General features: G+C 40.3%; 1 protein-coding gene across 5 annotated transcripts in view; it reads left to right on the top strand.

Moving 5' to 3' along the window:
* The window catches only part of Glmn (glomulin, FKBP associated protein), a 40,687-nt gene that overhangs the window by 22,123 nt on the left and 4,824 nt on the right, over nucleotides 1-13,740 (top strand). For all 5 annotated transcript variants that reach the window (XM_031337202.1, XM_031337201.1, XM_031337199.1 and 2 more), the window contains exons 9-16: nucleotides 1,624-1,677; nucleotides 2,132-2,162; nucleotides 2,468-2,557; nucleotides 3,327-3,368; nucleotides 3,472-3,545; nucleotides 5,642-5,726; nucleotides 6,187-6,293; nucleotides 6,896-6,959. In XM_031337202.1, coding sequence (XP_031193062.1) covers nucleotides 1,624-1,677; nucleotides 2,132-2,162; nucleotides 2,468-2,557; nucleotides 3,327-3,368; nucleotides 3,472-3,545; nucleotides 5,642-5,726; nucleotides 6,187-6,293; nucleotides 6,896-6,959 — 547 coding nt within the window. The remainder of the gene's footprint in view (nucleotides 1-1,623; nucleotides 1,678-2,131; nucleotides 2,163-2,467; nucleotides 2,558-3,326; nucleotides 3,369-3,471; nucleotides 3,546-5,641; nucleotides 5,727-6,186; nucleotides 6,294-6,895; nucleotides 6,960-13,740) is intronic.

Genomic DNA, 13,740 nt, shown 5'->3' with positions numbered 1-13,740 from the left:
TGCCTCTGCCTCCCAAGTGCTGGGATTAAAGGTGTGTGCCACCACTGCCCTGGCCAAATAATACATTATTAAAACCCCCAAAAGTCAACAAAATAAACAACAAAAGAAAACAGTCTCCTTGCTTAGCTTAGTGGTAGAAATACTCAACCAAATGCTTCTAAGGCAAATTCTTCAGCATCATAATATTATAAGATCATGTATCACAATTTGGTCTCAGTTCAGATATAAAAAGCATACATCAGTAAACCTGACACAGAACATACAAATATCATGTGATTGTTTCATGTCATTGTTAAATGCAGGAAATCCTTTGACAAAATTCAGTATCCCTTCATGATAAAAGCCCCAAATAAACTTAAATAGAAGACTCATACATACTGATACAGGCTGTGTATGGAAGGCCTAGAACCAACATACTACTTCAAGTGATAAACTGAATACATTGCTTTTAAAATCAGTAGGTCTGCCTTACCAGATAAAACAGAAACACATTACCCTAGTTCTGGAGGTAGGAAGTGTATGATTAGTGATCAGAAGTTGCTTGCTCTTGAGGGTTGGTGTTATAGTTTGCTTTCTGTTGCTATGATAAATACCATGAACAAAAGCAGTTTGAAGAAGAGAGGGTTTATTTGGACTGTATTTCCCACCATAATCCATCAGGACGCGAACACAGGAAGGAGCTTGCAGCAGGAACCTTGCTTACGTACGGCTTACTATCTGGCTTGCTCACCAGTGCCATGGACTGAGGTTTCTTACGGGGTCCCTTGTACATGGGTTCTGGCCAGGTGTGCATGGGATTCGGCTGTGATGAACAGACTCAACACAAGTAGTGTTGCTTTATTGGGGGAGAATGTGATTGCATACACTTTATTCAGGTGAACCAGGATTGTATATCTCTTGGGGGAAGGGCGTGATGATATCCAGGAAGGGAGGTCATTGGCTGAAGGCAAAGGCTATCTAGATACCTCATTAGGATGTCACCATTACATGTTCCAGAGCAGGTACAGAGACAGTCAGGGAGTGGTTCCACTCCTGCTATTCTCAAATCTCTGAGATTCTCCAGGGTTTGAGATCATTCAACCTCACCAGTTCTTTTGCCTGTCTAGTGGCATAGCCCACTTGCCCTGCTTTTTAAAAGATTTTATTTAGTTATGCTTATTTGTGTGCCTGCTGAAATCTAAAGTGAGCATTTGATCCCATGGGGCAGGATTACACATAGTTGTGGGCCACCTGGCATGTGTGCTAGGAACTGAGGCTCTCTCAAAAGCAGTATGGGCTCCTAACCACTGAGCCATCTCTCCAGCCTGAGTTGCCTAGTTAATAGGCATGAGGTTTAGATTAGAGCTGGATTAGAGCTGCCCCCCAAAGACCTCACTTTATTTTAACTTATAAAATCCTTAAGTCCAATATTCTGAGTTTAGGAAGCTATGACTCCAGCATATGTTTTTTTGAGGAGACTACAATTAAAATAGTATGTGTATGTGTGAGATATTTTGGGGCTATAATTGAAGATCAATGTTAAGAGTACTTATCTAGCATGTGTGAGGCCCTGGGCTTGCTCAGTAGTTAAGGAGAGGAAATTGCTGTTTCTAAACATCTTTTTAAAATTATTTCCTATTTTAGCCCATCATACCTTTTACAGTTGAACATGGAGCATATTGAAGTATTTCTGCAAAGGTAAGATTATTTAGATGAAATCTCAGGATTAAATTATAATGTTCAATGGTCATTGGGAGGAGGGTGGGTGGAGAGGAGGGTCAGTGTTCAAGCTCATCCTTGATGGCATCAAGCTTTGAGGTCGGGGGGAACTACATGAGACCCTTTGACAAACAGCAACAACAAAAAAGAATTTTGACTGATTCTTCAACAGAATTTCTCCTCAAAAATACATATCATTTAATTAATTAATTTTGAAACAGTCTTGGAATGAGCCCTGGTTAGTGTCTGATGCTGGATCCTCCTACTTCAGCCTCCCAAGTACTAGTGTTACAGGTGTGCCCCAGTCATTCCAAGTAATGATGTAGCTTTAAAAGACCTTAAATTTCAATTTTTTATTTGCTCGTCTTAAAGTAAGGAATCATTCTAAATAAATTATGAAACAATAGTGATAACTTTTAATGTTTTCTTTCAGAACAGAACAGTCTATTTACTCCAAAGGATTGGTAAGGTTTGTTTACTAGCATTGTACATTTGCATGTGTGTGTGTATGTGTATGCGTGTGTGCATGAGGGATGCATGCATGCGCACATATGTGTATACTTGTAGAGGCCAGAGAATAACCAGTTCCCTCCATTGTATGGGTTCTGGGGATTTCAGGTCATCAGGCTTGGGGTAAGACCCTTTCTCTGTTGAGCCATCTCACCAGCCTGTCTGCTAGCATTATAAATTGTAGAAATAACAACTATAACTGTCAACTATACCTTATGTGCATGTATGTACATGTATGTTCATGTATGTTCATCTGTAGGAACTTCTGGAGACTAGCTTATTGAGATTAGAAGACAACAGCCTATGCTATCAGTACTTAGAAATCAAGAGTTTTCTTGCTGTGCCTCAGGTAAGCAGAATATGTATCCAAACATTGCAATGCATAGCATTGTCTATTCTGAACCCTGCTAAGGTAGTGTGTGCTTCGACTCCTCTCCCACTCCTCTCCACCTCTGTTAGTGCTTCTGTGACTTCCGACTGAACCTGCAGCTCAGTTTTGGGCAGGTAGAAATGGTCTGCTGTCTGTGCTGCCATGACAAAACCAGGCTACTTGCTCTGTAGCTAGTAAGACAACAGAACTGAAGTTTAAATTCTATTTTGATTAATTTCCCCAACTCCTAGGATTACTATATATTTAAATAGCTATTTGTGACCATCCTGGCTGATAGCTCAAGAGAGGGCCCTTGGGAGCAAAGCCCCTTAACCTTCTGACTCATGCTCTCAGTTGGATCTGCTCTCATGCTATTAAATGCCTGAAGCTCTTTGTTCACTATATAGGTCCTTAGCTGTGAAGGCTAATATTTAAGTAGAAAAGTGTGGCTTTTGCTACTATATCAAGCTTGATGATATTTAATTAATGCACTATATTTCTGCATATTTGATTTGATTTTCCTTGTTCTACAAATAATTGAAAATTACCATTTACTTTAAAGTCACATTTATTCACATCTTATTTTATACTATGTATAAAACTAATTGTAGTTACTTTGCCACATAATAGTGATAGGCCAGAGGAGCAGGTCTCCTTAGGTTGCACGTTTCCTTTCTCTAGCACCCTCGATAACTTTGCAGACAGAATCTATTTACATCTGGATTTAAATTTTTTTCTTTATTTCTAGGGCTTAGTAAAAGTTATGACACTTTGCCCCATTGAGACATTGGTATGTATGATTTTGGGGCTAACTCATGAGTTACAGCAAGAAATTTTAATAAATAATGTAATTTTAAACATTTTATATATTAGTATTATTTGTTTCATTTCAGAGGAAAAAAGGTTTAGCTATGCTTCAGCTATATATTGACAAGTTGGATTCACAAGGCAAATATACATTATTTAGGTATGTATCAAGCTGAGATAAGCTAGGCACTTTTCATTGCTCTGACAAAATAGTTGAGAAAACAACTATAGAGAAAGTTTATTTGGGCTTGGTATTTTCAGTCTGGCCTGCTGGCTCCTGTGCTGTGACCAGGTGGTAAGACAGCTCAGTGGAGAAGGAAATGGAATAGAGCTGTTCACCTCACAGGAAGGGCCAAGGACAAGACATGCTTTGAGGCATGCCCCCAGAGGCCTGCTTGCTACAGCAAACTCTACTGCCTAGTTGCCATCTCTCAAGGATGCCATTATAATATGACTCAGTCAAGGGGTAATCTATTGGTCAGTTTGAACCCCCAGTATTTAATCAATCACTTCAAGAAGTCTGTCAGCTACACCCAGTCTTTAACACATGAGCTTTTAGGAGACATTTCAAAACATAGCCTATGGCTAATTACTAGGTGTATGATTGACCAAAACCTGTTAATGCCATATAATTATTTAAAGGTACAGCATTTGTACAGTACCTGTAAACCAAAGAATCAGCTTATCAAATATTCTATGAGTATCAGTATATAAGTTTAGTTTGATTGAAGCACTGTAAACTTGCACAGTCTGGAAGGAGTGGCTGAGATTAATGATGCTCTTGCTAGAGCCTTAGAGGGTCCAGTGATCTTCATTACTTATAATTGGCACTGAGGCACCATGGAGGACAGCTGTACCTTGGCAGGTTTGTCATTTCAAGTTACTCTTAGATCCTTCTAGTAGAGTTTCTAGGCAACAAGTTAGAGACTAGAAAACTTTAGCCTAAATAATAAATAAAGACTTTATAGAGTTTGTGTGGAAACTCTACTGTCCTAATATTAGGAGGTAGGTGTATTCTAAGGACACTGACATAACTACATGCTAAATTTAGCCTACAGATCTTAGCCTGTTTTACTCTCTGTTCTAGATACTAAGTATGCATTATGAACAATACTATGAGCAATCGTTATGAGCAGTTGTGAAATGCTGTAAGGTTTTCTTTGGGTGTGTCCTGTACTAGCACCCTTGAGCCTACCCTTTTCTTCAGCTCTGATTAAAATAGAGTCAGACCTACCTTACACAGTCTTAACCCTTAGGGCTTATACCAACTTTCTTATTTTGTTCTACTTGTACTCTACCAAGAGATCCCTTTTTCTTAGTCTTTCTTGGTAGCTTTCGGCTTATGGCTTGGGTCTGTACAGTTGGTGCTGTTGCTTCTATACTGAACATCATGGTAGTGTGTAGTACCAGAAAGACTGCCTCAGTTCATGGGGCCAGGGAAAAGGTTAGTGCCCTACTACCTTCTTCAGGCACATGTCCCAAGTGACCTAGCATAGGGTTAGGGCTAGGGTTAGGGAGGCCATGATGCCCCATTTCCTAAAGTGCTACCACATGCTGAGAACCAGGATTTCAGCACTTGAGCCTTTAGGGGACACTGAAGAGCTAAGCCATTAACACAAGATTTCATTAAGCATTTGCGCCAACATTAGTTGTCTTTCACAGGGAACAGTTTTGAAAATTTTTAGGTTATACTGGTGCCCATTCTTACCATGTTAAATTATTCTAACTATATCCATAAAAAAAGATTTGAATTTAGCTTAATAGAAATTTCTTGTCAGAGGACTAAGGAGACAGCTCAGTGAGTAGGAACACCTTGACAAGTATGGGACCTGTGAAGATCTCCAGGATCAACATGAAAAACTAGGCATGACACACACACCGGAGCCCTGGCTAAGGGGACAGGAAACAAGATTGCTAGGGCTTGCTGTGCCAGCCTCGCTCGGGTTCAGTGAGAGACCATCTCCAAACAATAAGGAAACTGATAGAACATGACACCCACTGCTCTCCGGCCTCTGTGCCCACACACGCACACACACACACACACACACACACACACACACACACACACACAAATAGTTTTTAAAAAGACCAGCTGTACATAAAATTTACCAGTTAGTAAAAGCAAAAACGGTTAAGATGACCTTGTAGTTGGTTGGCCACATGATAATTGTCTTCACTGTGAATTTTATATTCTTAAAAGTTACATGAAGCCCAATTGAATTGTATAATCTTATGTCTTATAATTATGTTTTCAAGGTGCTTACTAAATACAAGTAATCACTCAGGTGTGGAAGCCTTTGTAATTCAAAATATCAAAAATCAGATTGATTTATCATTCAAGGTAAGAACACAGACCAGGTAAGGGTCATTCACCAATTTATTTGTTCACATGGCATACGACAGTATGGTTTACTCACAGTATTTTCTTGTCTATAATATTAAAGTATAATTCTCTATTTAAAAAATAAACACAACCCCTATACCCCTGAATTTTGAAAACTTGTTAACTATAAACTTAAACTGCATTATTTCTCTTGGCTAATAATATGGCTTTTGTTTTGCTGTATACTTCAGAAAATAAAAATTTGAGTCACATCTGTATTTGAATATGCATAACCCCACATAGAAAAAAGAAATCACCAGTGTTCTCAAACTGGCAGGATTTTCACACATGTCTGGAAAGGGAATAGGCACATGGAAATGAAAGTTACAATGTTTGTTAAGAGTTTGATAGTTTTTGTACTGTTGGGTAATTATAGTATATGATATTTATCATACTGTTACATTATTTTGTGTTTCAGAAAACATATAACAAATGGTTTTCAGGAGCACAGCTGATCTCTCTGTTAGACCTGGTCCTGTCTCTCCCTGAGGGCGCTGAGACAGATTTACTGCAGAATTCAGACAGGTGAGGGGACCACCACCCAGGCTCTAGTAGTCAGCTAGCTAAACTAAGAAATATGGTTTCGTGTGATTTTATGATCTGTAATTAGTTCATAAAAGTATGTAAAGTTTCCTATTTAAGTTACTCAGTGACTTATATAGAAACAAAACCTCTTCCCTCAAGAACAATGAGGAACTCAGCATTACATAGAGATTTGAAACCACACATTTGTGGCTAAGAATCTCACAAAAACAGTTCATAAAGGACTTATGTATTTGGGCTTTGTTTTTCAGGTTTATTTTTTTTCCCATACAGAACATATGCTTTTACTTTCAGTATATTAGATTAGATGTGGAGAAGTGCTTGTATTTATAAACAAAGCGAATTTTGAAACCTGGGAAGAAGTAGTGGTCTTAAGGACAAGGGAAAAGTGCTCACCCTATATTTGTGAACTTTTATCAGAATAGCAATAAGCTGGTGTCAGTCCACAGATGGGCGTGAACAGTTTCTAATGACAAATGTGTAAACAATGGTATTCCCAAGGTTTCAGCTTACTTTATAATATACTGCAGTTGTTGATTACATAAATTTACACTGCAAATAACAAATCATTTTTTAATTAACAGGATTATGGCTTCATTAAATTTATTGAGGTATTTGGTTATCAAAGATAATGAAGATGACAATCAAGTAAGTGAATGACTTGGAAGAGAACCTGTGAGTATATTCAGAATGGGAAGGAGTGTCTGAGCTTTTCTTGAGTAGTATCCTAAGCTGCATTTATTATCTTTATTAAGCACCTGGTCCTACATGTGCCAGTTCCCAGGCTTTTCACATTTCACCTGTCATATGCACTGCTGCTCTTTTGTCTTGCTAAGCCCTGTTTGTAGGTTAAGTCTTGCTAAGCCCTGTTGGTAGGTAGGTAAGTCTTGCTAAGCCCTGTTGGTAGGTAGGTAAGTCTTGCTAAGCCCTGTAGGTAGGTAAGTCTTGCTAAGCCCTGTTGGTAGGTTAAGTCTTGCTAAGCCCTGTTAGTAGGTAGGTAAGTCTTGCTAAGCCCTGTTAGTAGGTAGGTAAGTCTTGCTAAGCCCTGTTAGTAGGTAGGTAAGTCTTGCTAAGCCCTGTTGGTAGGTAGGTTAAGTCTTGCTAAGCCCTGTTGGTAGGTAGGTAAGTCTTGCTAAGCCCTGTTGGTAGGTTAAGTCTTGCTAAGCCCTGTTTGTAGGTAACTTGCAGGTTTTGTGCTAATTGACCTCTTGGAGCTCCACAAACACATAAACATGTTACTCATCTTTCTCTGCTTGTGTATGGTTCCGGATTTTACTCTGAGCTATATGAAACAAAATTATCTGATATCACCTAATCAGACATGACAAATGGAAGGATATTTAGCCCTAAAATTGAGTTTGTTAATGGCACTTTTTGAATGGTATGTAGGAAGTTGGTTATTATTAATAGCACTTCATTCGAAGTATTCAATAAATAGAACACTATTTGACAAAGATTTGTCATACAGTAAAATCACATTTACTTTTGAGCTCCTTTCTGCCTACTCCATCCTAATAGTTGCTCTCCTATTACCTGTAACCACATGAATCATGTTGTTAAAGTGGCCTTTTTTTAAAAAAGCAATAGGAAGAATGAAAATAAAGTTTCATCTAAAAGTACCAAAGAGATCTTTTATACTCAGCTGAGTCACAGCATAGGCCGAGGAGTCTGTGAGCAGTAGTAGCACCTTCAGAGATCTAGTGGACTCAGTAATGTGACCTCCTCATGTCTCTTTACCCACAAATACTTTATTGCTATTATTCATTCTGGCTTAGTCTATACTAGATGATTTTTTTTCAATATTTTATTGTGAAAATTAAAATGTCCTGCAGAGGTAGAAGAACTTTACAGCAGCCATCCATTTGTAACACCTACTTCTCCCCCTCTGTCCATTTTTGGTGCATTTCAGAGTTAACTGTAGACATTAGCATATTTTGTTCTAAACATTTCAGCATATATATTATTAGGCAGAGTTAAATCTTTGTCAGCAGCTTTTCTGTGAAGTAAAATTTACATAAATGATATACACAAATTTTCAGTGTGTAGTCATGAGTTTTGGTTTGGCTTGGTGTTGCGGGAAATATTTAAAAAATGCACCTTCCTGCAATATACCCAGCTACTCTCTGCCCCTGCGGTCTCGGTTCTCTGCCTCCATGGCTAGCCCCAGGCGGCTGTCTCCCAGCTCCGGTTCCCCTGCCTCAGAGCTGCTTGTACCTTCCCAGTCATCTACCCCCTGCAGCTAGTTGTCACAAATCCCCTTAACCTAGTAAATCAAAACTCTTAAAACTTATAATTTTCAGTCAGTTTTATATATCAATAAATTCCCAATTCACAAGACACCAACACAATAAATTTAGAGCCAATTGATAATGATACAAGCTGCCCATCTAGGTTAGACAAGCTATCCCAATTATTCTATCTTTTTATGATATTCATAGTTGCCCGTGGATCATCTTCTTCCTCCTCCATCTTCCTTCCTTCTCCCTCTTGTCCCTGTCCTTGTCTCTGAAACTCTTAGCTCCCCCTTCCTTTTCCCTGTCCAATCACAGGCTTCTTGCTGTATTAATATTTAAATTAATTGAGGGAAAAATCTGCTACAGCTTGGTTTGGTTTGGATTTTCTTTTCTTTTTTTTTTTTTAAAGATTTATTTTATTTATTTTATGTGTATGAGTACACTGTAGCTGTACAGATGGCCGTGAGCCATCATGTGTGTGGCTGCTGTTGATCTCAGGACCTCTGCCGGCCCTGCTCGCTCTGGCATAATTTACTGCAGCTGTCTTCAGACGCACCAGAAGAAGGCGTCAGATCTCATCATGGGTGGTTGTGAGCCATGTGGTTGCTGGAGTCTGAACTCAGGATCTTCTGAAGAGCAGTCAGTGCTCTTACCCACTGAGCCATCTCGCCAGCCTGGTTTAGATTTTCAAACACAGATGTATAGATCTTTTTATCGAGTACCATCATCCCTGAATTCCCTCACTGGTCCACCCATCCCTGATGGCAGTGGCTGCTGTCCTGCCAAGTGCTGGGGACCAGTCTTCACAGGGCTGAGAGAAAAATACTCTTTGTTCCCTTCCCATTAACCCTTCTCTTACAGGAAGGATCAATAATTTGTTCAAGGGCAGAGGTCTAGGGAGTAATAGAACTTTAGGAATTTAAGTCTGATTCGTAAAGGGACTTACAGTAAAAACAGAAGAGACACAGTATCTACAGAGCAGCACTGGGCCCAGGGCCTCTGGCGCATAGCCTTGCAGTGATCAGGAAGGCTGAACGTACACAGGAGTTGATGTGATTTGCTTGACACAAAGCAGTCTCACTGATTAGCAATGATTGTTAATTGTACTTGCTATAATGCACACCTAATACAGGGTCAGAGGGTCTGGAAGGCAGGCAATGCCTGTTTTGACTCCACTTCGGCGCAGACATTCTGTAATGAAGGACAGAACACTCCTCTTTTGGAAGCCTTCCATATTTAATGGTTTATTCCCCATAGGAACCAAATCCTGGTTTTTGTTTGTTTGTTGCTGTATGCCACCATAAGAACTACCACACTGGGGAGATGATTAATAGACGCCCTCGTCTTGTTGTAAAGCTTAACAGCCTGTCTGTAATGGGAACATTCCTTCTAAGAACAGTTCCAACAAGGAAAGGCAAACTTAGCCATCATGGTTAAGAAATAATCAGCCGCTTCCCTCTAGGAGTGACTACCCTGTATAGTAGTAGCACTTATAGAGCTGGGGGGGGAGGGGTCACAAGTTCCTGGACAGCCTGAAGTGTGAAGCAGAACCCTGAACACAAACAAACACGTGTGGCTTCTAGCTTGTTTTACAAGTCACAAAGTGATACTGTGGTGTTTGGGCATTTCCTCGGAGGAGCCCCTCCCAGTTCCTGTGTGTGGCCATTTTGGTGTGCTTAGATGAAAGGCACCCAGGGAGAGTAAGAAAGCCATTCCAATGTAAAGACAGTAAATAGACTCATATTGAGTAAGAGTGGCTCTGACCAGCTTGAGTTTACTTTCTGGAGTCCTCCTGGCCTTACTGCCCTCCTCCTAGCGCCCTGCATGTTTCCAGCACTTTCTTCACATTTCAGTTTCCTGTCAGTTTCAGAATCAATCAGTTTCAGACTAATGTTTCCCATCTCTAATCTGCAGAAGTCACATTCTTTGTTGTTGGGATTCTGTAAGTAGTTATCCTTTGTTTTGGATTACAAGTTCATTCTAAAATAGAGTCCAGTCGTGCTATTTACCTTTGTCCTCTTAAGTCAGGTCCTCTCTAATGCCTGTTTATTCAAGTTAAAACGTGCCAGGACCAGGAGCTTAGTGGCAGTGATTGTCTGTCGTGAGGCCATGGGCTCAATCCTTAGCACCACTCAAAAGTGAAATGAAACAAAGTGTGTGCACACACCCCCGCAGAGTCTGCAGAGCCACACGGCTAATGATAGTGGAAATTCTTCCAACTGAAGTTTTGGTAGCACCAAACTTTTAATAAGTGAGGCACATGTTAGGAGACAGAGCCAAGAAGGGGGCATGGCTATGCCCTTTAACTTTTATTATGGTTGACTATGTCTTTGCAAGATTCCTACCTGTCCCAGAACCTATTTCATCATGGTGTAGAAATGTCTAGTGGGTTGGGTAGGCTGCAGTGAGTTTTTAGTGTGTAGTTAAGACAGAACTCAAAAGTTGTCAGAATTGTTGAGTCAATGATGGGTATGAGATGAGAGGCAGACAATTTCGAGGATTTCAAAAGTTTAGTCCTTATAAACATTGTAAAAATCCTTTTTCCTTTTTTTAGCATTAGAGATGAATTTTTTTAAGATTTATTTATTTATTTATTTAATGCATATGGGTACACTGTCACTGTCTTCAGGCACACCAGAAGATGGTGTCAGATCCCATTACAGATGGTTGGGAGCCACCATGTGGTTGCTGGGAATTGAACTCAGGATCTCTGGAAGAGTAGTCAGTGCTCTTAACCACTGAGCCATCTCACCAGCCCCAAGAAATCTTAAACTTACTTCTTTTATGCTTTAGGAAGATCCAGTAACTTTCATGTAAGACTAAGAATATATTTTTTTCCTCCGTAGCATCTTTACTCCTACGTGCTTCTAAAAACAGTACAGTTCATTATAGAAAAGACTGGAATTCACTGAACAGCATGTGGAAGAAAATGTCTTTAGTCTAATTTTGAAGGGTGTTTTTATTACTCATTGTTTTAATGTGGACTACAAATTAAAATAATTTATTGTCCTTAGATGGATGCCATGGCTCGTGCTTATAATTACAGCCCTTGAGAGGTGAGGTTAGCAAGAAAAGGAAACTGAAGTGTATGTACAGTTAGACCTTTGTTGTTGGTTGTAAGTTCAAGCATTATTATTGCCTCTATCATTATTAGTGTGTATGTGTCCATTTATGTCCACCAATGGAGGTCAGAAGGCAACTTTCATGAATCGGTTCTATCCTCCTATCATGTGTTTCCTAGGATCAAACTCCGATTGTTAGAGTTGGCAGTGAAGGCCTTAACCCACTGAGCCTTCTTGCTGGCCTCTTGACCATGCTGCACTGGAACGTGCTATGTAGCCAACAATTATCACAAGTTCTGGGATTCTAAAACCCTTGTACTGGTTGAATAGGGAAAATAAAAAACAGGCTAGTCTGTGAATTCCATCTAGAGTTGTCTTGCCTTGACTATAAGGAGTTTTCATCTGTGGCAAGGTGTGTGCCCTCAGGAAGGCTTTGCCCAGTTCTGGAGGGCTCTTGAGAGCAAAGGAGAAAGCAGCATCCAGATTCCCACCCCCACCCCCCTCCTCTCCCCATCCCCCTCCTCTTCTAGGGCAGCCCAGTGAGATCCTGCACTTACAACTCAGCATTTCTCTGATTTTTGTTTTCAAGAGTGGGTCTCATTATGTGCCTCTGGCTAACCTGGAACTTGCCAACATCATATGTATATGTATCATACATATATATTTTTTATATTAAATGACATAGATATAAAAAGTGTTAATCACCTGGTTATGAGTTAATGGCTATCTCTTGAATAAAGAGGACTTCAATCATAACTAATACTTTCTTTTGAATAAATATGGGAAGGTATTTCCTTTTGATAAAGTTAAGTGTAGGTTAGAAACGTTTCCCTTGGGAACTTGAGAGGGGGTTCAGTGGTTAAGAGCACCAGTAGTTGGGCTAAGTAGTTGGGGCACACACATTTAATCCCAGTACTCAGAAGGCAGAGGCAAGCAGATCTCTGTGAGTTCAAGGCTAGCCTGGTAGTCTACAGAGTGAATTCTAGGATATCTAGGGCTGTCCTATGTACAATGAAACCATCTCAACAAAAATAACACACACACACACAGTGCTACTCTTGTGGAAGACCAGATTTGATTCTCAGCACTCACTCTCATCTCAGGAGATCGTGTGCCCTCTTCTGGTCCACAGACATGTATGCAGTGCATTTGGCTGTCAGCAATAACCTAATCAGCCTCAGAGGCGGCAGCTCTAGTGCTTGTGAGATACAGGTAAAGGAAAGGGGGACGTTTACTTAGAGGGGGGCAGATGTGGAGGCAGGAGTTAGCTCGAGAGGACTAGGTGGAGAGAGGTGAGCAGACATTAGAACATGACACAAGCACTGTGCTGGTTCTCAGGTGTGTACGAATAAAAGCCCGAAACGCACATAAAGAGCAATGTCCTACTACAACAGGATCGCTACACCAAGTAAATGAGAACTAGAGCTGGCAGGGCAGCTTTGTGGTGCCAAGCCTGAGAGCCTGAGATGAGTGATGTGGAAGGAAGAGAATCAACATGGCAGAGATGCCATGCTCTGATCTCAATGCAGGGCTGTGACCTGCACACTAAACACATGAGCAGGAAGCACGGCTCAGCAGGTAGAGTGGCCTGCACACAGACCTGACAACCTGGGCTCAGTCTCTCGATCCCACTCCAGATTGGCTTTTTTTCGAGACAGGGTTTCTCTGTGTAGCCCTGGCTGTCCTGGAACTCACTGTGTAGACCAAGCTGGCCTCGAACTCAGAAATCCTCCTGCCTCTGCCTCCCAAGTGCTGGGATTAAAGGCATGCGCCACCACCGCCCGGCCAGATTGTCTTTTTGTCCTCCACATTTACACCACAGTGTGGTACCTCTACACACACACACACACACACACACACAAATTTACAAAATAAATTAAAAGCAGGGATCACGCACTCATCACCCCTTGTTGACATTTTACTCTTCTGGGCACTTTGAGCATTTTTCTCTTTTAAATAAAAAGCAAGCCATGCTATATAAAATAGTTTCTTTCATTCAATATTTATTCAAGAAAAAAAGCAATGACTATGTAGTTTTCCATTATATGTATATACCACTACTTAACATTTTCCTGTTATGAGACATATTCTTGTATTCTCTTTCATTAAACTTTTTTAAAGACTTCTCTACAG

Source organism: Mastomys coucha, unplaced genomic scaffold, assembly GCF_008632895.1.
Source record: "Mastomys coucha isolate ucsf_1 unplaced genomic scaffold, UCSF_Mcou_1 pScaffold22, whole genome shotgun sequence".
NCBI lineage: Eukaryota > Metazoa > Chordata > Mammalia > Rodentia > Muridae > Mastomys > Mastomys coucha.
This window is presented reverse-complemented; position numbering and strand designations above follow the sequence as displayed.